At 48.1% G+C, this 20,691-nt stretch overlaps 1 protein-coding gene across 14 annotated transcripts in view; it reads left to right on the forward strand.

The window, feature by feature from the left end:
• The window catches only part of scn1laa (sodium channel, voltage-gated, type I-like, alpha), a 379,612-nt gene that overhangs the window by 189,743 nt on the left and 169,178 nt on the right, over window positions 1-20,691 (forward strand). For 12 of the 14 annotated variants that reach the window (XM_038789700.1, XM_038789708.1, XM_038789701.1 and 9 more), the window contains 2 exons: window positions 2,129-2,419; window positions 14,335-14,715. In XM_038789700.1, coding sequence (XP_038645628.1) covers window positions 2,129-2,419; window positions 14,335-14,715 — 672 coding nt within the window. The remainder of the gene's footprint in view (window positions 1-2,128; window positions 2,420-14,334; window positions 14,716-20,691) is intronic. The other 2 variants (XM_038789713.1, XM_038789707.1) reach the window with 1 other exon arrangement.

Consider the following 20,691-nt stretch of genomic DNA (forward strand, 5'->3'; position numbering starts at 1 on the left):
GGATATTGTGGCCTGCGCACATTTCCCACATTCTGAAATGCACATCCAACCCATAAGCAAATTTCCCCGAGATTTCTGACTTTTTTCACAGAGTTCGGGTTTGCATTTGCAAGTCGCAATGGAGTATGAGTGCAAAGGCAGGCTAGTTAGAAGGCTCACCTGAGCTCTCAGAGACAACAGACCAGCTCCCGACATAATTTAAAGACCCTCAAACCTTATCCCTCATCCCTCCATCCCCTATGTTGCCCTACATGTCTCCTTAGATTCCCCATGTTAACTCCACGCCCCCATATATCTTCCACTCAACCAGTATCAATTATGTGAAATGCACAGAAGTCATGCAAAGCAGTGGTAATTATTTTAAATACAGTTGGAAAAAGATGAAACCTGAGACAATCTAAGAAAATCCATTCAAACTCATGCCGTTATACTGCAAAACAAAACTTCATAATTGCGAGAAACAAACGTTAAAACTTTAAGTGGCTATTAAGTTGTGTAAACAAACAACCATGCACTCTAAAATCACATCAAAGGCAGAGAATGTTTACAAACTCGTAAAACTGCCAGTCATTCCCCTGAACAACTGTCTCAACAGACCCAGAGCTGTTGGAATTCAGCCAAGCATTCACAATTGTCACAGCTATCAGTAGGCTAAAATCCACACCCCAGAGGCTGAAAGAGCAGGAGGTGTCCACTGCATCTAAAAGCAGACTCCCAGTCAATCAATAAAGACGTGTGAGTGCTTGGACATTATTTTTTAACCTTTCAAAAGCAGTCAGAACTGGCTGTACATTTAAATCCCAGTGTCAAACAAACAGGGATGGTTTTCCAACACATTTTGCCATGTTTTAAAAGCATTATGGCAAGTTTAATGGAAAACTAGTACTTTAATGCATGCCAATACATGCACAATGGTGATCTATACAAGGATCAAGTTAGCTTTGCAAGACAAAGCCCTGTGATGAATCAATGTATTAAAATACACCTACATTACAATACAGAATCTAATAAGTGACATTTGAAGGTGTGGAAATATTTTACACTTACCTTTCACAATGTTGCTAACCCTTCAGCAGACTTCCCCCAGTGGTCACAAACTCTCCTAAGAAGGAGCATGTTTTAGGGCTTCAAAGATTTGCACCTGCAGACGAAAACAGGGTGTGGAAAGAAAGGAACTTTTCCAGTGGTCCTTCGCATTGGAATCCTGATCTCAGAAGAAGTGAGTCTGTGATTTGCAACCAAGGTCTTCCCGATCTGCGAGAAAGCCACACAGAAATTGTGGAGGGTTGATCTGGCAGAGGAAAATTGTTTTCCAGCACAAAAAACATGGGCCGTGTTTCTCCGTCGTGCCGCACCCCGTTTCCTGGTGCAGTGCACCGCCGCCAGCAGCGGAATCCTCCGCCCCAGCAGCCGGCCAATGCGATCCACTGTGGCAACCCCCACGCCATCGGGAACTCCATGGGCGTGAGTGCGCTGCCGGCGAAGCAGAGGATCCCCCTGACAGAGAATCCCACCCATGGTGATTTGAAATTTGATTCACACTTTCAAAGGAGATGGAAATCTAGCCCAGGACCACTTTGTACTCATGCAAGGAGTTTAAACCTGTTTTAGTCAGCCACCAGGAATGCTTGAAAAATGACACAACTCAGTTTTCAGCCATCCTTAGGGCACCAGAAGTTGGGTGCTGAAATCTTGCCACGTTTTGGCTGTTATGTGTCCATTTCTACCCCAATGCATCACACTCTTCTTATTGGAAAATCCATAACCTCCATGCTTGAAATTTTCCTGCCCTATTACAGTTGAGTAGCTCAACAACTACCACTTGATCATCCCCATGCCTTTCGAAATGGAAATAAAACTCCAATTTCTTCAGATTGTTCCAATAAACATTCAATTGAACTTGCTTTCTACACATTTTATGTAGAGGTATTAATCCATCTTCTCCCTGATTCTTCTAATTAAGATACACTGATTGATTATAAATAATTCAAATTTAGATCAATCTGATCGATTACTTTTTAATATGCCAATTTCCTGCGGCATATTATTAACTTTTTCAGTTTGTGTCTTTGCAATATTGGAAGAAAATGGTATCTTAAAATGTTGCAATGTTCTTTCTATTGCACAGGCTGCAGCAGCAGCTGCAGCTGAGGCAGGGGATGGAAATGGACGAATTGGACTTTGTGAAATGTCTCAGAGTTCCTCGGATACATCAAAGCTCAGTTCAAAGAGTGCCAAGGAGAGACGGAACAGAAGGAAGAAAAGGAAACAAACAGAGCAAGAAGCCGAGGAAAAGGATAATGATGAAAGGATTCACAAATCAGAATCAGAGGACAATGGAAGAAGAGGGAATGGCTTTCGATTTTCCATTGATCGTAACTGCCTTTCTTATGAAAAGAGAAATTCCTCCCCACATCAGGTAAGAGGAATGAGTTACAGAAATTATTTATGTCATTATCAATGAAATTCTCCCATATTTCAATAAGAAAGGTGGTCACCTAAACTTCGAGCAGCCACTAGTCTGCAAATTATTTCAGTGACTTAAGTAGGGTAAATAGAGCATATTTTAAGGGGGCAGGGAGAGGCTTTGGAAAATAGTGATTATATTATCATTAGGCTTACAGTAGTAATATAAAAAGACAAGGAAAAGTCACATGTTATGAAACCAACTGGAGGAGAGTGGCCAAGGTGGGTTAAAATTAAAACTGGGAGATAAAACAGTAAATGAGCAATGTGAAACCTCCAAAGACAAGGTAGTTCTGATAACTGACGAGGTGCATTTCCATAAGGAGAAAAGGAAGAAATCTGAAGCTAGAGCTTCCTGGATTAGTAAAGATATAAGGCTGGATTTTCATCTCTGTCGGGAATCACAAGGTGGGCTCTTTCCCAACATTGTGATCTGACACCTTGCCCAGCAGTGCATACCAAAGCTATTTTCGTGTGGCGTGGCACGAGCTTGAGTAAGGGCCCTATTTCACTAAGCAGTGCAGAAGTGGGCACTGAAACCATTGATTGTGAATTGGGGTGGTTTGGAAACCAAGTTGTGTAAATGAGTGACAAGAAACACTAGCCCTCACCTCCCATTTACTGTGGCCCCATGCCACCTCCACACACACTTCCTCCCTGCCACCCCATATATTCTCACGTGCACTCATCCAACATCTACTATAAACAGAAGTCATGAGCCATATAATGGCATTGCGAATGAGATGCTCATGAAACTGTCAAAATAAATGTTAATTGAAACCCCACTGAAAAAGCCTTAATGCTCTCAGAAACCCATTAAATTGTCAATCAATCATATTTAAACTACACTTGAAAAATACTTAAGCTTATTAAGTGATCAGAAAACCATCAAAATAAAAGGACATTCAAAAACTTAATCAAAAAACAATCCTCTTGGGAACTCATAAAACTGTCAATCAAAACAAAGCCCATAATTACCATAAGAAGTCTTACAACACCAGGTTAAAGTCCAACAGGTTTGTTTCAAACACGAGCTTTCGGAGCACGGCTCCTTCTTCAGGTGATTCACCTGAAGAAGGAGCCGTGCTCCGAAAGCTCGTGTTTGAAACAAACCTGTTGGACTTTAACCTGGTGTTGTAAGACTTCTTACTGTGCTCACCCCAGTCCAACGCCGGCATCTCCACATCATAATTACCATGACAGCTATAACAACCTCTGACGCGTGAATCTATTAGTGGAGTTGAGTTCAGCCAAGCAGTCATTTGATTGCACAGCTATGTCCACAAAGCCTCCAGAGCTTAATACATTAAAGACTATGAAGTTGTAGAAAGGATGACAATCTATTGCAGTGTTTGAAATGTTGAAAGATGGCTGATCCATCAATTAATGAAAAGATCAAAGCACAGGGTGCAATTGACACAATGGACGGGATTCTCTCTGTCCTAGGAATCCCGGATCGTGTTCCCCAATGGGACAGATCGTGACCTGATTCCCTGCTGGCATTAACACATTTGCATTTATTTAGCAGGCCTGGCAGCCTATGCTCCGGCCTTCCTGATTCTCCGCTCCCTGTGGCTGGGAATCATGTGGGCGCAGTTCACTCGTGATCTCGACCATCTTGGCACCAAAACAGCTAGGAATCCAGGGAAATAGGGTGGGGAGGGGGTCCTAAAATATCCTTCCTGGCAATTGAGCCAGCGAGGGAAGGAGTGCTGCATGCAGGCTGGTTACTTGTTCCTTAACCTGCGCCACTAAAAATAGCCAGTGATGGGAATGAGGAAGGAACCCAGAATTGGGTCCTGCTTGCTATGTTTAAAACCTACCTGCCTCCATCCCAATACAAATGAAAGCATGAAAATATGGCCCATAGGGATTAAAATGAATCCGTAAAAGAAGGCTTGTGTTAGGTTCAAAACTTATTGGGGAACCAAGATGAATATAGTGATTTTGATTTGATTTATTATTGTCACATGTATTAGTATACAGTGAAAAGTATTGTTTCTTGCATGCTGTACAAACAATGCATACCGTACATAGGGAAGGAAGGAGAGACTGCAGAATATAATGTTACAGTTAAAGCAAGGTGTAGAGAAAAGATCAACTTAATACAAGGTAGGTCCATTTAAAAGTCTGATGGCAATAGGGATGAAGCTGTATTTGAGTCGGTTGGTACGTGACCTCAAACTTTGGTATCTCTTTCCTGATGGAAGGAGGTGGAAGAGAGTATGTCCGGGGTGGGTGGGGTCCTTAATAATGCTGGTTGCCTTACTGAGGCAGCGGAAAGTATAAATAGAGTCAGTGGATGGGAGGCTGATTTGCGTGATGAACTGGGCTACATTCACGACCTTTCCTGCAGTCTTGGGCAGAGCAGGCTCCATACCAAGCTGTGATTCTTTCTATGGTGCATCTGTAGAAGTTGGTGAGGGTCTTAGCTGACATGCCAAATTTCCTTAGTCTTCTGAGAAAGTAGAGTCGTTGGTGGGCTTTCTTAACTATAGTGTCGGCATGGAGGGACTAAGACAGGCTGTGGGTGATCTGTACACCTAAAAACTTGAAACTCTCGACCCTTTCCACTTCGTTCCCATTGATGTAGACAGAGGCATGTTCTCCACTACGCTTCCTGAAGTCGATGATAATCTTTGTTTTGTTGACATTGAGGGCGAGATTATTGTCGTCGCACCAGTTCACCAGATTCTCTATCTCATTCCTATACTCTGTCTCGTCATTGTTTGAAATCCGACCCATTACGGTTGTGTCATCAGCAAATTTGAAAATCGAGTTGAAGGAGAATTTGGCCACACAGTCACAGGGGTATAAGGAGTATAGTAGGGGGCTGAGGACACAGCCTTGTGGGGCACTGGTGTTGAGGATGATCGTGGAGGAGGTGTTGTTGCCTATCTTTACTGATTGTGGCCTATGAGTTAGAAAGTTCAGGATCCAGTCGCATAGGGAGGAGCCGAGGCCAAGGCCACGGAGTTTGGAGATGAGGGGCGGTATTCTCACCCACCCCCACGCCGGGAGGGAGAATCGGCGGGGCACCAGGCGAGTTGCGCCACGCCGCCCCGACACCCGCATGCAATTCTCCCAACCCCCCTGAAACCAGTGCTGCGAAAATCGCGCCGGGCCGCTCGGAGAATCGCCGCAAACGGCAAGCGGCGATTCTCCGGCCCGCACGGGCCGAGTGGCCAGCAAAAAAAATGACAGTCCCGCCGGCGCCGTTCACCCCTGGTCGCTGCCGGCGGGAACTGTGCGAGAACGCTGGGGGGGGGTGGCCTGTTGCGGGGGGGAGGGGGGCCCTCCGATGGGGTCTGGCCCGCGATCGGGGCCCACCGATCAGCGTGCCAGCCTCTCCCCCCCCCCCCCCACCCCGGGCCAACCTACTTCCGCGGGCCGACTCAGCCCCAGAACCCGGGCGCCATGTTGATGAGGGGCTAGCGCGCGTAACAAGTTCCCTGCGCAAGCACAGGATGGCGCGGCACAACTGCGCATGCGCAGGAATGAGCTGCCCCAACTGCGCAACCGCTCCAGCGCCGCGCTGGCCCCCTGTGGGGGCCTGAATAGGTTGTGCCCGGGCCCTATTCGCGCCATCGTGAAACGCGATGGCGTTTACGACGGCACGGGCACTTAGTCCATGGAGAATACTGCCCGAGTTTCGTAGGAATGATGTGTGGAAGGCTGCGCTGTAGTCGATAAATAGGAATCTGACATAGGTGTCTTTGTTATCTAGGTTTTCCAGGGTAGAGTGCAGGGCCCTGGAGATGGCATCTGCTGTGGACCTGTTGCAGCGGTAGGCAAACTGTAGTGGATCAAGGCGATCTGGGAGGCTGGAGTTGATTCATGCCATGACTAACCTTTTGAAGCACTTCATGATGATGGATGTCAGAGCCAGTGGATGAAAGTCATTAAGGCACGCTGCATGACTTTTCTTTGGTACAGGGATGATGATTATCTTTTTGAGGCAGATAGGGACCTCAGATTGTTGTAAAGAGAGGTTGAAGATGTCTGCGAATACCCCCGCCAGCTGATCCACGCAAGACCTGAGTGCTCGTTGGGGTACCCCATCTGGGCCAGTGGCTTTCCGTGGGTTGACCTTCGAGAAGGCAGCTCTGACGTCTGCAGTGGTGATCTCAGATACAAGTTCATCTGTGGCTTCTGGGGTGGAGGGCTCGCTCTCGCTGACCTCTTGCTCAAAGTGGGCATAGAATGTGTTGAGCTCATCAGAGAGGGCTGCGTTGGAGCTGACGATTTTACACGCCTTCATCTTGTAGCCTGCTATGTCTTGCAGACCTTTCCATAGACGGCGGGGATCCGTGTGGCTACCCTGGGACTCGAGCTTGGTCCAGTACTGTCTTTTGGCATCTTTGATAGATTTCTTTAGATCATATCTTGCTTTCTTGTAGAGGTCAAGGTCGCCTGACTTGAATGCCTTAGACCTAGACTTCAGCAAGCAGTGGATATCCCTGTTCATCCAGGGTTTCCGGTTGGGAAACACGTGGATTTGCTTCTTTGGCACACAGTCTTCTGCACACTTACTAATGAAGTCAGTTACTGTAGTGGCGACTTGTTCAGGCTGGTCGCAGAGTTTTTAAATACTGACCAGTCCGCTGACTCTAAGCAGTCCCGTAGGAGATCATCTGATTCCTCAGACCAACAATGCACAACTTTCTGTGACGGATTCTCCTACTTCAGTTTTTGCTTCAAAGCAGGGAGCAGGAGTACAGCCTTGTGGTCAGATTTGCCAAAGTGTGGGTGGGCGAAAGAACGGTAGGCATGTTTGATATTTGTGTAGCAGCGGTCCAGGCTGTTTGGGCCTCTGGTAGAACAGGTGACGTGTTGGTGGTAACTTGGTAGTATGCTCTTGAGCTTGGCCTGATTGAGGTCCCCAGCTACAATGAACAAGGCCTCGGGATGTTTCGTTTCAAGGCTATTTGTGGTGGTGAATATTTCGTCCAGTGCGATTTTCACATTTGCATGGGGTGGGATGTAAACTGCCGTCAGGATAACGGAGCTGAACACCCGCGGAAGGTAGAAGGGGTGGCACTTTAGCGTCAGGTATTCCAGGTCCGGGGAGCAGAAACTCGCCAGTTTTGCTACATCTAGGCACCAGGAGGTGTTGATTAGGAGGCAGACCCCACCTCCCCTTATCTTTCCTGAGGCCGCTGTACGGTCCATTCAGTGGATTGAGAAGCCCTCTGGTTGTAGGGCACAGTCCGTTGAAGCAGGAGTGAGCCATGTGTCCGTGAAGCAGATCACACAGCAGTCCCTTAGTTCTCTTTGAAAAGTGAGTCTGGCTTTAAGTTCGTCTAGCTTGTTTTCTAAAGATTAGACAGTAGCCTGGGAGACGGTGAGAGTATGCAGTGTTAAGGGAATAGTTGTGTCCAATGAGTTTATTCACTCTGGTCGGTGTGTGGATGGAGGATTTGTTGCCTTGCTTGCGGTTCCTGCGTCGGTAGGTGGGTCTGCACGGTCGAGCGTTCCGGGTTGCTGTCGGGCTGCGGTTTGTCTTCACAGGTCGGTGGATGTCCAGACCACGCTCCGGTGTGGATGGGGTGAAGACCGGTAAGTGGATGACGTCTCTGGGATCGCGGTTGTGGATGAGGCGATGGCCGGGTCCGTGTGTTGGGGTCCGCAGCGTTCTTTCCAGATCGCGGTCTCCCTTCAGAGAATGGAGGATCTCTAGACCTGTAAGTAAATTTAAAAGAGCAGTGTTAGTGACTGTTTGGCTGTGGGAGTTGAGTTTCAGGAGTGTAGGGCGACTGTAGAGGTGGGGAGTGTTCAGGTAGGTGGTTTGAAGTGTGTCTATTTCAATGCCAGGAGTATACGAAATAAGGTAGGGGAACTGGCAGCATGGGTTGGTACCTGGGACTTCGATGTTGTGGCCATTTCAGAGACATGGATAGAGCAGGGACAGGAATGGTTGTTGCAGGTTCCGGGGTTTAGGTGCTTTAGTAAAGTCAGAGAAGGGGGCAAAAGAGGGGGAGGTGTGGCGCTGCTAGTCAAGGACAGTATTACGGTGGCAGAAAGGGTGCAAGATGGGGACTCTTCTTCCGAGGTAGTATGGGCTGAGGTTAGAAACAGGAAAGGAGACTCCCCTGCTGGGAGTTTTCTATAGGCCACCTAATAGTTCTAGAGATGTAGAGGAAAGGATGGCGAAGATGATTCTGGAAAAGAGCGAAAGTAACAGGGTAGTTGTTATGGGAGACTTTAACTTTCCTAATATTGACTGGAAAAGATATAGTTCGAGTACATTGGATGGGTCGTTCTTTGTACAATTTGTGCAGGAGGGTTTTCTGACACAATATGTTGACAGGCCAACAAGAGGTGAGGCCACTTTGGATTTGGTTTTGGGTAATGAACCCTGCCAGGTGTTAGATCTGGAGGTAAGTGAACACTTTGGAGACAGTGACCACAATTCGGTGACCTTTACATTAGTGATGGAAAGGGATAAGTATACCCCGCAGGGCAAGAGTTATAGCTGGGGGAAGGGCAATTATGATGCCATTAGACATGACTAAGGATGTGTAGGTTGGAGAAGTAGGCTGCAAGGGTTGGGCACACTGGATATGTGGAGCTTGTTCAAGGAACAGCTATTGCGTGTTCTTGATCAGTACGTACTAGTCAGACAGGGAGGAAAGGGTAGAGCGAGGGAACCGTGGTTTACCAAAGAAGTGGAATCTCTTGTTAAGAGGAAAAAGGAGGCCTATGTGAAGATGAGGCGTGAAGTTTCAGTTGGGGCGCTTGATAGTTACAGGGAAGCGAGGAAGGATCTAAAGAGAGAGCTAAGACGAGCAAGGAGGGGACATGAGAAGTCTTTGGCAGGTAGGATCAAGGAAAACCCAAAAGCTTTCTATAGGTATGTCAGGAATAAAAGAATGACTAGGGTAAGAGTAGGGCCAGTCAAGGACAGTGGTGGGAAGTTGTGTGTGGAGGCTGAGGAGATAAGCGAGATACTAAATGAATACTTTTTGTCAGTATTCACTCAGGAAAAAGATAATATTGTGGAGGAGAATGCTGAGACCCAGGCTATTAGAATAGATGGCATTGAGGTGAGTAGGGAAGAAGTGTTGGCAATTCTGGACAAGGTGAAAATAGATAAGTCCCCGGGGCCTGATGGGATTTATCCTAGGGTTCTCTGGGAAGCCAGGGAAGAGATTGCTGAGCCTTTGGCTTTGATTTTTAGGTCATCATTGGCTACAGGAATAGTGCCAGAGGACTGGAGGATAGCAAATGTGGTCCCTTTGTTCAAGAAGGGGAGTAGAGATAACCCCGGTAACTATAGGCCGGTGAGCCTAACATCTGTGGTGGGTAAAGTCTTGGAGAGGATTATAAAAGATACGATTTATAATCATCTAGATAGGAATAATATGATTAGGGATAGTCAGCATGGTTTTGTGAAGGGTAGGTCATGCCTCACAAACCTTATCGAGTTCTTTGAGAAGGTGACTGAACAGGTGGACGAGGGTAAAGCAGTTGGTGTGGTGTATATGGATTTCAGTAAAGCGTTTGATAAGGTTCCCCACGGTCGGCTATTGCAGAAAATACGGAGGCTGGGGATTGAGGGTGATTTAGAGATGTGGATCAGAAATTGGCTAGTTGAAAGAAGACAGAGAGTGGTGGTTGATGGGAAATGTTCAGAGAGGAGTTCAGTTACGAGTGGCGTACCACAAGGATCTGTTCTGGGGCCGTTGCTGTTTGTCATTTTATAAATGACCTAGAGGAGGGAGCAGAAGGATGGGTAAGTAAATTTGCAGACGACACTAAAGTCGGTGGAGTTGTAAACAGTGCGGAAGGATGTTGCAGGTTACAGAGGGACATAGATAAGCTGCAGAGCTGGGCTGAGAGGTGGCAAATGGAGTTTAATGTGGAGAAGTGTGAGGTGATTCACTTTGGAAAGAATAACAGGAATGCGGAATATTTGGCTAATGGTAAAATTCTTGGTAGTGTGGATGAGCAGAGGGATCTCGGTGTCCATGTACATAGATCCCTGAAAGTTGCCACCCAGGTTGATAGGGTTGTGAAGAAGGCCTATGGTGTGATGGCCTTTATTGGTAGAGGGATTGAGTTCCGGAGCCATGAGGTCATGTTGCAGTTGTACAAAACTCTAGTACGGCCGCATTTGGAGTATTGCGTACAGTTCTGGTCGCCTCATTATAGGAAGGACGTGGAAGCTTTGGAACGGGTGCAGAGGAGATTTACCAGGATGTTGCCTGGTATGGAGGGAAAATCTTATGAGGAAAGGCTGATGGACTTGAGGTTGTTTTCGTTAGAGAGAAGAAGGTTAAGAGGTGACCTAATAGAGGCATACAAAATGATCAGAGGGTTAGATAGGGTGGACAGCGAGAGCCTTCTCCCGCGGATGGAGGTGGCTATCACGAGGGGACATAGCCTTAAATTGAGGGGTAATAGATATAGGACAGAGGTCAGAGGTGGGTTTTTTACGCAAAGAGTGGTGAGGCCGTGGAATGCCCTACCTGCAACAGTAGTGAACTCGCCAACATTGAGGGCATTTAAAAGTTTATTGGATAAGCATATGGATGATAAGGGCATAGTGTAGGTTAGATGGCCTTTAGTTTTTTTCCATGTCGGTGCAACATTGAGGGCCGAAGGGCCTGTACTGCGCTGTATCGTTCTATGTTCTATGAGTGCTTGGGGCCTGCGGGAGGTCGCAGCTCTCTGGGTCAGTGGGGTTGGCAGCTGGTGGGGGGGGGGGGGGGGGGGGGGGGGCTCCAGCTGCTGCGATGCTGGTCTGGTCGTTGGAGTGCAGCAGAGTGGAGGTTCCGGTTTCTGTGGTGTTTTCCAAGTTTCTGGGAGCCTGCAGAATGAAGGCCCTGGTAGTGAGAAGTGAAGTAGTGAGAATTGAAAGGGAATCAAAAGTGTTTAAGAATAGATTAGCTGGCAACTTAAAGGAGAACACTTTTAAACTTATGGATATTAAAAGGATTGTCTCAGGAATTTTGGCACTGATTAGGGACTGGAAGGGAGACAGGACATGGGGGGGGTGCAGAGGGCATGGGTGACATATGCAATGGTACTTTGCATCTGTCAAAACTGAAAAAGAGAATGCTGCCAATCTCATTGTAAAGGAGGAGGTAGTAGAGTAATTGGATAAAGATAATGAGGAGATACTTGAAAGGTTGTCAGTGCTCAAAGTAGTGCTTCTTAAATAATGTGGTGCATGTAAAGAATTCTTATCACAATGGCTATGACCTCCCACCCGGTGGGATATTCTGGCCTTTCTGAAGTAAACAGCAATTTAAATGGCTCGCCACATCAGTCGGGGGAGACACACCATGGTGGAACCATAAAAATCCAGGCCAATGTGTCAAATCATCTTGCTTTTGGCTGTCTGAATTCAGAAGCCGGAATCAGCAGAACAGGCAAATAGGTTTGTATTCAGTCATCCCCAATGTATTAAAATCATAAACTGCACCATCATGACTTGCTTTGATGCCACATTGCACTTTACTATAATTTTTGGATCAAGGAAAGGAATAGAAGCAAATGTAACGCTTCACCCTCCAGTAATATCAGCTGTAGACACTGAATGTTCTGGCTTTGAATGTACCTGTGAAGCACCTTGAGAGATATACAATTATGTTAAAGGCTCTATATAAATATAGGTTGTTGTTGTAATACGTTGCAGACGATATACAAAGATTCTTGTTTTAGATTTTAGGAGAATTGCAGTTAAAAAATAAATTACAAAACAAACCTGCAATTACCCCAATACTTGTACCTATCCGTGATCTGTTGGGCCCAAATAGTGCATCTTGTGTTGAGCAACATGCTCTGGACTCATTACAACACCCTTTTGGATGTTTGCATGAAATTGTGAATTGATAATGGTGCAACAATGCCAGTGTTGTATCTGACACCTCGTGAATGTTGTGCCGGCCGGGGGCTGTTGACAGCGGCCCCCACCCCGGCGATTCTCCTGCCCGCAATGGGCTGAGTGGCCGCCCGTCTATCGGCCGGTCCCGCCGGCGTAAATCACAACAGGTCCTTACCGGTGGCTCCACGGGCGGCTTGCAGAGTCCTCTGGGAGGGTGGGGAGGTGTAGGGGGATCTGGCCCCGGGGGTGCCCCCACGGTGGCCTGGCCTACGATCGGGGCCCACCGATTTGCGGGAGGGCCTGTGCCATGGGGGCACTCTTTCCCTCCGCAACGGCCGCTGTCAACCTCCGCCACAGCCGGTGTGGAGAAGAACCCCCCTGCGCATGCGCAGGGATGACACCAGCACACGCTGGCACTCCCGCGCATGCGCCAACTCGCGCCAGCTGGCAGAGGCCCTTGGCGCCGATTGGAGTGGCGCCAAGCCCTTCCACGCCGGCTGGCACAGCGCCAAATACTCCGGCGCCTGCCTAGGCCCTGAAGGTGCGGAGGATTCAGCACCTTCGGGGCGATCCGACAGCAGAGTGGTTCACGCCACTCCTCGGTGCTGGAGTGGCCCGGCCCGCTGGTTCGCGGAGAATTCCGCCCCAAATCCTAATTCCTTTCTCCTCCCATCTCCAAAAGTTTCCATCCCACTTCCCTGGCTCAAATCTATGATTCCCCCGAATCGGCATTTTTCTTGACCCTGCCCCCAACCCGAAGTGCTGGGGAAACTGCCTCCAAATTCTCAACGAAGCTATTACTACCCATAATTGTCTAACTTTATATCCCTTTCACAATATACATGTTGATGTTGCTTTTGATTTGCATCTGTAAAGTTCCAATGTATAACCTTTCTTTGGAGGGTTGAGCAAAGGGATTGTTGTGTTCTTCCACAAGCAATCAAAATGCAGCAGATGCTGAAAAGATAAAATTGGAAATAGAAAAATTGGAAAGCATTGAGTCAATAGAAAGAGAGATAGAGTTAACATTTCAGATCGCTGACTAATTCTGAAGAATGTCACCGACTTGAAATGCAAACCCTGTTTATGTCTCCTTACAGTTGCTGCCTGCACAGTTAAACATTTCCAGCATTGAGATTGTTGCTCAACACCAGCAACAAGTTTTGCATGAAATTAGTTTTTTTTAGCGTGTGTAGCAATCACAAACCAGGCAATGGCTTTCGCAGCAGCTGAATTAAGTTCTGCGAGTCCTCTGCTGAATTTTGTCAGGAGGCAGTCTTCAAGGATGTGAGTCATTGATTGGGGTGCAGCAAAAAGAACTAGGCCAGTGCGGAAAAGTTGGACGCTCCTCAACTTTTCCACACTGGCCAAGTTCTTTGTGCAGCAAATCGGCACAAGTGAGGCCTTACAGTTGAGGAGCGTCCAATCTTGGCAATTAGTTAAGTAAAACAAATGTAATAAATAAGTATATTTATTTGCATAGCTACATTTTATACAGAAAAACTTGTACTTTGTTTGTTGGGGATGGGGTAGTGTCCATGAAATTATGGGCCTCAGATGTAAAAATATTGAAAATTCTTGGGGTGGAGAAAGAAACAGAGCAGACAAGGGAAAAGAAAGTAGGATAAATTAGATTCAAATTAAATATAGAAAATTGTTTGGCAATTTATGGAAAAATGACCATTTACTCCCACGCCACATGTAACTGCTTGGCTACTCTTGTTTGACAGTGTGTTATAAAGGGCATATATAAACGGCTTACTTGATCTGCTGGCCATAAAAGGAATCGTTGGATATCTGTGTACATTTAAATTGTTTGTACATTGAAAATGATCCAGCTGGAGATATCATTGGCACTACTTCATCTTTGTCTTCAATTATTTTGTAGAAATTCTTATTCAGATTAAAATGGTGGAGGACTGCTTCTTTGGCACAGGGAATACAGAAAGCCTGTAAATAATTGCATAACCTATAATGACTTACACGGTTCAAAATTTAAGTGATACTGAGTGATAGATATTCTCATTCCTTTTCAGTCACTGTTAAGTATTCGTGGATCCATCTTTTCTCCAAGGCGCAATAGCAGAAGCAGCATCTTCAGTTTCAAAGGACGGACTAAAGATATAGGGTCAGAAAATGATTTTGCTGATGATGAACACAGCACTTTTGAAGACAATGAAAGCAGAAGGGGCTCACTCTTTATTCCACGGAGGCATGGTGAGAGACGCAGCAGTAACATTAGTCAGACCAGTAGGTCCTCCAGGATACTACCAGTGCTTCCAGTGAATGGGAAGATGCACAGCACAGTGGACTGCAATGGAGTGGTTTCACTTGCCGGTGGACCTTCAACTCCAACGTCACCCATTGGACGACTTCTGCCAGAGGTGATAATAGATAAGCCAGCTACTGATGACAATGTAAGAAAGTTTTAAATAGATAGATTAGGTGTGATGGCCATGTGGTACTGCAGTGATTACAGCATAGGATGCCATTGAAAAATGCATAGCTGATCGATCAAATTATATTCAGCATTTTGTTTTGCAAGGTCAGAAAGTAATGTCTAAAACGGTTTTATATCTTTAATGAAATATATTAAAAGTCTCATGCATAGCATTTCCGATATGTAGCAGAAAGATAGTTCATCGTTTTCTGATTGATTGACATAAAGTCAAACCAGGAATCAATCAAAATGATTTTCCACTATTCACTATCATTTACTTCAATGTCTGTCACTGCATCCCTCACAATTTTTGCACTATGAGCTATGCCATTGGGAAATCCCTGGCTTTGTATGGAAATAGTGGTATAATTGTCTATTTAAGTACTGAGAGCCTTTCTAGATCAAACAATCAATCAAATAAAAGTCGTGACTTTGGTTCAGTATTGACTGTTAATTCATGCTGAAGCCAGATGATGTAGGAAACCAGACATCAACATTTACCAGATTTATTGACATGATGCATCATTACAAATGCCTTCCATCCTCCGAGCCAACATGCAGTGTCTTCCATCTTCCGAGCCATCACCCAGTGTCCCAGATGTCTCTCTTTATATGTGCTCTAGATACTTTTTCAATCAATGCCCTTCACTTGTGTATCCTTGATTTTAATATCACAAACTTTCCATCAGCATTGTCAGTTTTAAAAGTATACAATCCTAGTTACAAAATATAATTGTATTTTGCAGTTTCATCAGTGAGCAAACACAAGATAACAACTAAAATGGGGCGAAATTCACCGCGGACCTACGTGACGCCCATTTCCGGCGGGCAAAAGCGGCGCCGGTGACTTCGACGTCACGGCCTGCTTTTAGGCCCTAAATCTCCGTTTCCGAAAGGGCCAGCAGCGTCAGTTTCAACCGCTGCGGAAGTGGCACGTTGAGAGAGAGAGAGAGAGGGGACGGGTAACGGCGTTGAGAGGAGAGGGGGGGTACCGGCGTTGAAGGGAGAGGGGGGGTACCGGCGTTGAGAGGAGCGGGAGGGGGGGGGGACCGGCGTAGAGAGGAGAGGGGGGGGTACTGCCGTTGAGAGGAGAGGGGGAGGTACCGGCGTTGAGAGGAGAAGGGGGGTACCGGCGTTGAGAGGAGAGGGGGGGGGGGTACTGGCGTGGAGAGGGGGGGGGGGTACCGGCGTTGAGAGGAGAGGGGGGGGTACCGGCGTTGAGAGGAGAGGGGGGGGTACCGGCGTTGAGAGGAGAGGGGGGGTACCGGCGTTGAGAGGAGAGGGGGGGGTACCGGCGTTGAGAGGAGAGGGGGGGGGGGTACCGGCGTTGAGAGGAGAGGGGGGGGGGTACCGGCGTTGAGAGGAGAGGGGGGTTACCGGCGTTGAGAGGAGGGGGGGGGGGGGTTACCGGCGTTAAGAGGAGAGGGGGGGGGTACCGGCGTTGAGAGGAGGGGGGGGGGTACCGGCGTTGAGAGGAGGGGGGGGGGGGTACCGGCGTTGAGAGGAGAGGGGGGGTACCGCCGTTGAGAGGAGAGGGGGGGTACCGGCGTTGAGAGGAGAGGTGGGGTACCGCCGTTGAGAGGAGAGGATGGGGGGGGGGTACCGGCGTTGAGAGAAGAGGGGGGGTACAGGCGTTGAGAGAGAGGGGGGCGGCGTTGGAGGGGGGTAGAGGCGTTGGAGGGGGGTAGAGGTGGTGGGGAGGGGGGTAAGGGTGGTGGGGAGGGGGGTTGGGGTGGTGAGGGGGCTAGGGGCGTTGGAGGGGGGTAGGGGTGGTGAGGGGGTAGGGGTGGTGAGGGGGTAGGGGCGTTGGAGGGGGGTAGTGGTGGTGAGGGGGGTAAGGGCGTTGGAGGGGGTAGGGGTGGTGAGGGGGTAGGGGCGTTGGAGGGGGGTAGGGGTGGTGAGGGGGGGGTTGGGGTAGGGGGCAGCGGCGTGCAGGGGGGGGCGACGGTGCGTTGGCCCAGGGCATCCGTCGCCCCCCCCCTTTGCATGCCACTGCCCCCTACCCCAACCCCCCCCACCACCCACCACCACCCCCCCACCACCCCTACCCCCCTCCAACGCCCCTACCCCCTCACCACCCCTACCCCCCTCACCACCTCTACCCCCCCCCCCATCACCCCTACCCCCCTCCCCACCCGCCCCTACCCCCCTCCCCACCACCCCTACCCCCCTCCAACGCCGCCTCTCCCTCTCTCCAACGCCGGTACCACCCCCTCCTCTCCTCTCCTCTCCTCTCAACGCCGGTACCCCCCCCCCCCCCCTCTCCTCCTCTCAACGTCGGTACCCCCCCCCCCCTCTCCTCTCCTCTCAACGCCGGTACCCCCCCCATCTCTCTCAACGCCGGTACCCCCCCCCCCCTCTCAACGCCGGTACCCCTCCCCTCTCTCCTCTCCTCTCAACGCCGGTAACCCCCCCCCCTCTCAACGCCGGTACCCCCCCCCCTCTCAACGCCGGTACCCCCCCCCTCAACGCCGCAACCCCCCCTCTCAACGCCGCACCCCCCCCCTCAACGCCGCAACCCCCCCTCTCAACGCCGCAACCCCCCCCCCCCCAATCCACCCCTCTCCAACGCCGCTACCCCTGCACTCGATGTAGGTTACTGAACGGCGTCAACCATCATCAATGGTTGACGCCGTTATAAACCTACTGTGATTTACGTGGCCACGGGTCACATCGGCGGGACTTCGGCCCATCCGGGCCGGAGATTTGTTGACATTAAAAATTAAATGACATCCCGCCGGCGCCAGCTGTTCTCAGAGGCTGCCGGCGGGATTTGCACAACGCCGGTTTTTGGCCGCTCGGAAAATTCAAAACCCGGCGGGAGCGGGAATGACGCCGCTGCCGGCCGATTCTCCGGCCCTGCGTGGGGTCGGTGAATTTCGCCCATGGTATTTTCTAAATAGATATTTTCTCTACTTCACATTTCAAAGACATAATAGAATATTGTTAAGTCCATAAATGCTGGCATCTAGTTATTCATTACAAATGGTTCCGCACAAAATTCTCAGATCTCTCATTTAAAGGTGAATGATGTAATATGACAGCCTTGAATCATTTTATAATAGATTCATAAAACAATGGCTCTGAAAATGGCCCTCCATTCATTGGACTCACAAAGAACAAAAGCCCTTCAACCCTCCAAGCCTGTGCCGATCATGATGCCCTAACTATAAAAAAAAACCTTCTGCCCTTACTCGGCCCGTATCCCTCCATTTTCTCCCTATTCACATACCCATCCAGATGCCTCTTAAATGTTGCTAATGTGCCTGCTTCCACCACATCCTCTGGCAGCATGTTCCAGGCACCCACCACTCTGTGTGAAAAGGTTACCCCACACATCTCCCTTAAACTTTCCCCCTCTCACCTTGAACCTGTCCCCTTTATAATTGAAACTTCCGCCCATGTAAAAAGCCTCTGACTATACAACCTGCCTATGCCTCATAATTTTGTAGACCTCTATCAGGTATTCCCTCACCAGTGAAAGCGATCCTAGTTTATTCAACCTCTCCTCATAGCCAATACCCTCGAGACCAGGCAACATACTGGAGAACCTTCTTTGCACTCTCTCTAAAGCTTCCATGTCCTTCTGATACTGTGGTGACCAGAACTGCACGCAAGACTCCAAATGGGGCATAACCAAGGTTTTATGTAGCTGCAACATGATTTCCCAACCCCTGTTCTCAGTGCCACGACTGATTAAGGCAAGCATGCCATATGCATCCATTTGGGGGGCACGGTAGCACAGTGGTAGCACAGTTGCTTCACAACTCCAGGGTTCCAGGATCGATTCCCGTCTTGGGTCACTGTGTGGATTTTGCACTTTCTCCCCCTGTCTGCGTAGGTTTCCTCCGGGTGCTCTGGTTTCCTCCCACAGTCCAAAGATGCGTTAGGTGGATTTGCCATGCTAAATTGCCCTTGGTGTCCAAAAATGTTAGGTGGGGTCACTGGGTTACGTGGATAGGGTAGAGGTGTGGGCTTAAGTGGGTGCTCTTTCCAACGGCCGGTACAGACTCAATGGACCAAATAGCCTCCTTCTGCACTGTAAATTCTATGCGTTCGTAATCACCCTGGCCACCTGTGTTCCACTTTTAGGGAACTGTGGAATTCTGTACGCCCAGATCCCTCTGTATGTTAATGTTCCTAAGGGTTCTGCCATTTACAGTATAATTCCTACCTAGATTTGATCCTCCAAAATGCATCACCTCGTATTTGTCCGGATTAAACTCCATCTGCCATTTCTGTGCCCAGGTCTCCAAACTATCTATATCCTGTTGTATCCTCTGAAAATCCTCGGCACCAGCAGCAACTCCGCCAATCTTCGTGTCATCCGCAAACGTACTAGTCAGACCACCCACATTTTCCTCCAGATCATTTATATATATTACAAACAACAGATGTCCCAGCACTGATCCCTGCGATTCACCACTAGCTTCAGATCTCCGTTCTGAAAAACATCCTTCAACCGCTACTCTGTCTTCTATAACCAAGCCAGTTCTGTATCCATCTAGTCAGCCCACCCTGAATCCCATGTGATTTTAGTTTTTGTACCCATCCTAGCTTCGGAAGAAGTCTGCTCAAATGACTGAAAGATAGGTTGGGACTTGGTTACATCAGGTGTCACTTTGCCACTGGTAGGGTTAGGGCTTTTCTACACCAAGAATACTACTTTCCAGACTCTCTCAGGGATCCACTACGTTTTTCAGTGGACAATTGTTGTATGTGATGAGGGATACTTCCATGCAAATCATGGAAATGGGACTCATTTGTGAACCTACACTGTGATCCTGGCCTTGACCACTAAAGGAAAATTGAAATTAATTCTAAAAATCATACTTGACATTAATTGCTCTACTGAAGATATGCTAAAAGTACTAATAACCTATTTAGATAAGGGCTATTTAGATAAGATGCCCCACTGGCGGCGGGATTCTCTGGTCCCGCTGACAGCACACCCCGCATTCAGATTTCCTGGCGTCAATGGGACATCCTACTGACAGCGGCAGGAGCCACCAGTGAACAGCGCGCCGCCTCCCACTGCTGAGAAACATGTGGCTGGAAGGCTGGAGAATACCACTCAAGGGGCAGGATTCTCCGTCCTGCCGAACCCATTTTCTGGTGCAGCACACCCCCGCTGGCAGTGGGACTCTCCATCACGCCAGCCGGCCAATGAGATTTCCCATTGTGGGCAGTCACACGCTATCGGGAAATCCCCAGGCGTGGGTGCCCTGCCGGCGTGACAGAGACTCCCACCAGCTGAGAATCAAGCCCAAGATATCTCATAGTTGGAAACTATTAACAGTCATTTGTGCCTTGTAGTTGCTTGTTATCTTAAAATGTACATACATAAACAAATACATAAATCCAAAATCAGTGAGAGACGCCATACTTGTTTGTAATTTATTTCACTATATGTTATATGTGGTTTTATAAGTTTTCTTGTTTTATGGGCATATTTTCAAGGTATGCTATTGTTAATCTTTCTTTAATTCTCTGCAGTGGCACCAAGCATTTCTTGGCTGAGAAAGATCAGGTGACCTGCTCTCTGGTAAAACCATTCTTAGGCAAACTACTTGGAAGGCAATATAGGAGAATCATACAATGTGATTCCAGCAAAAGTTACCACCCCAAACTTGCATCTTTTCCAAAATGGCCTGCCACAAATTGTGAATTTATAAATCTCTGAGGTGGCATTGCATTTTATTTTGCATTTTACAGATCACTAAAACACTGCACCAACCACTCTGCCTTCACCCAGGTGTTATTTTGTAGAATACTGGGTATAATTTCAGTATGCCCAGATTCTGTAACTTAAAAAAGGCCAGCAAAATGTCAGGTTGTGATAATAAATAATGTGTGACATTGCAAGCCCTGAACAGCAATGGCTATATGATGCATAAATCATGTAGGAAATATTCTCTCTCCAGTTTTGGATGGATGGTTTGCTGATCTGACT

Source organism: Scyliorhinus canicula, chromosome 2 (genome assembly GCF_902713615.1).
Source record: "Scyliorhinus canicula chromosome 2, sScyCan1.1, whole genome shotgun sequence".
Lineage (NCBI taxonomy): Eukaryota > Metazoa > Chordata > Chondrichthyes > Carcharhiniformes > Scyliorhinidae > Scyliorhinus > Scyliorhinus canicula.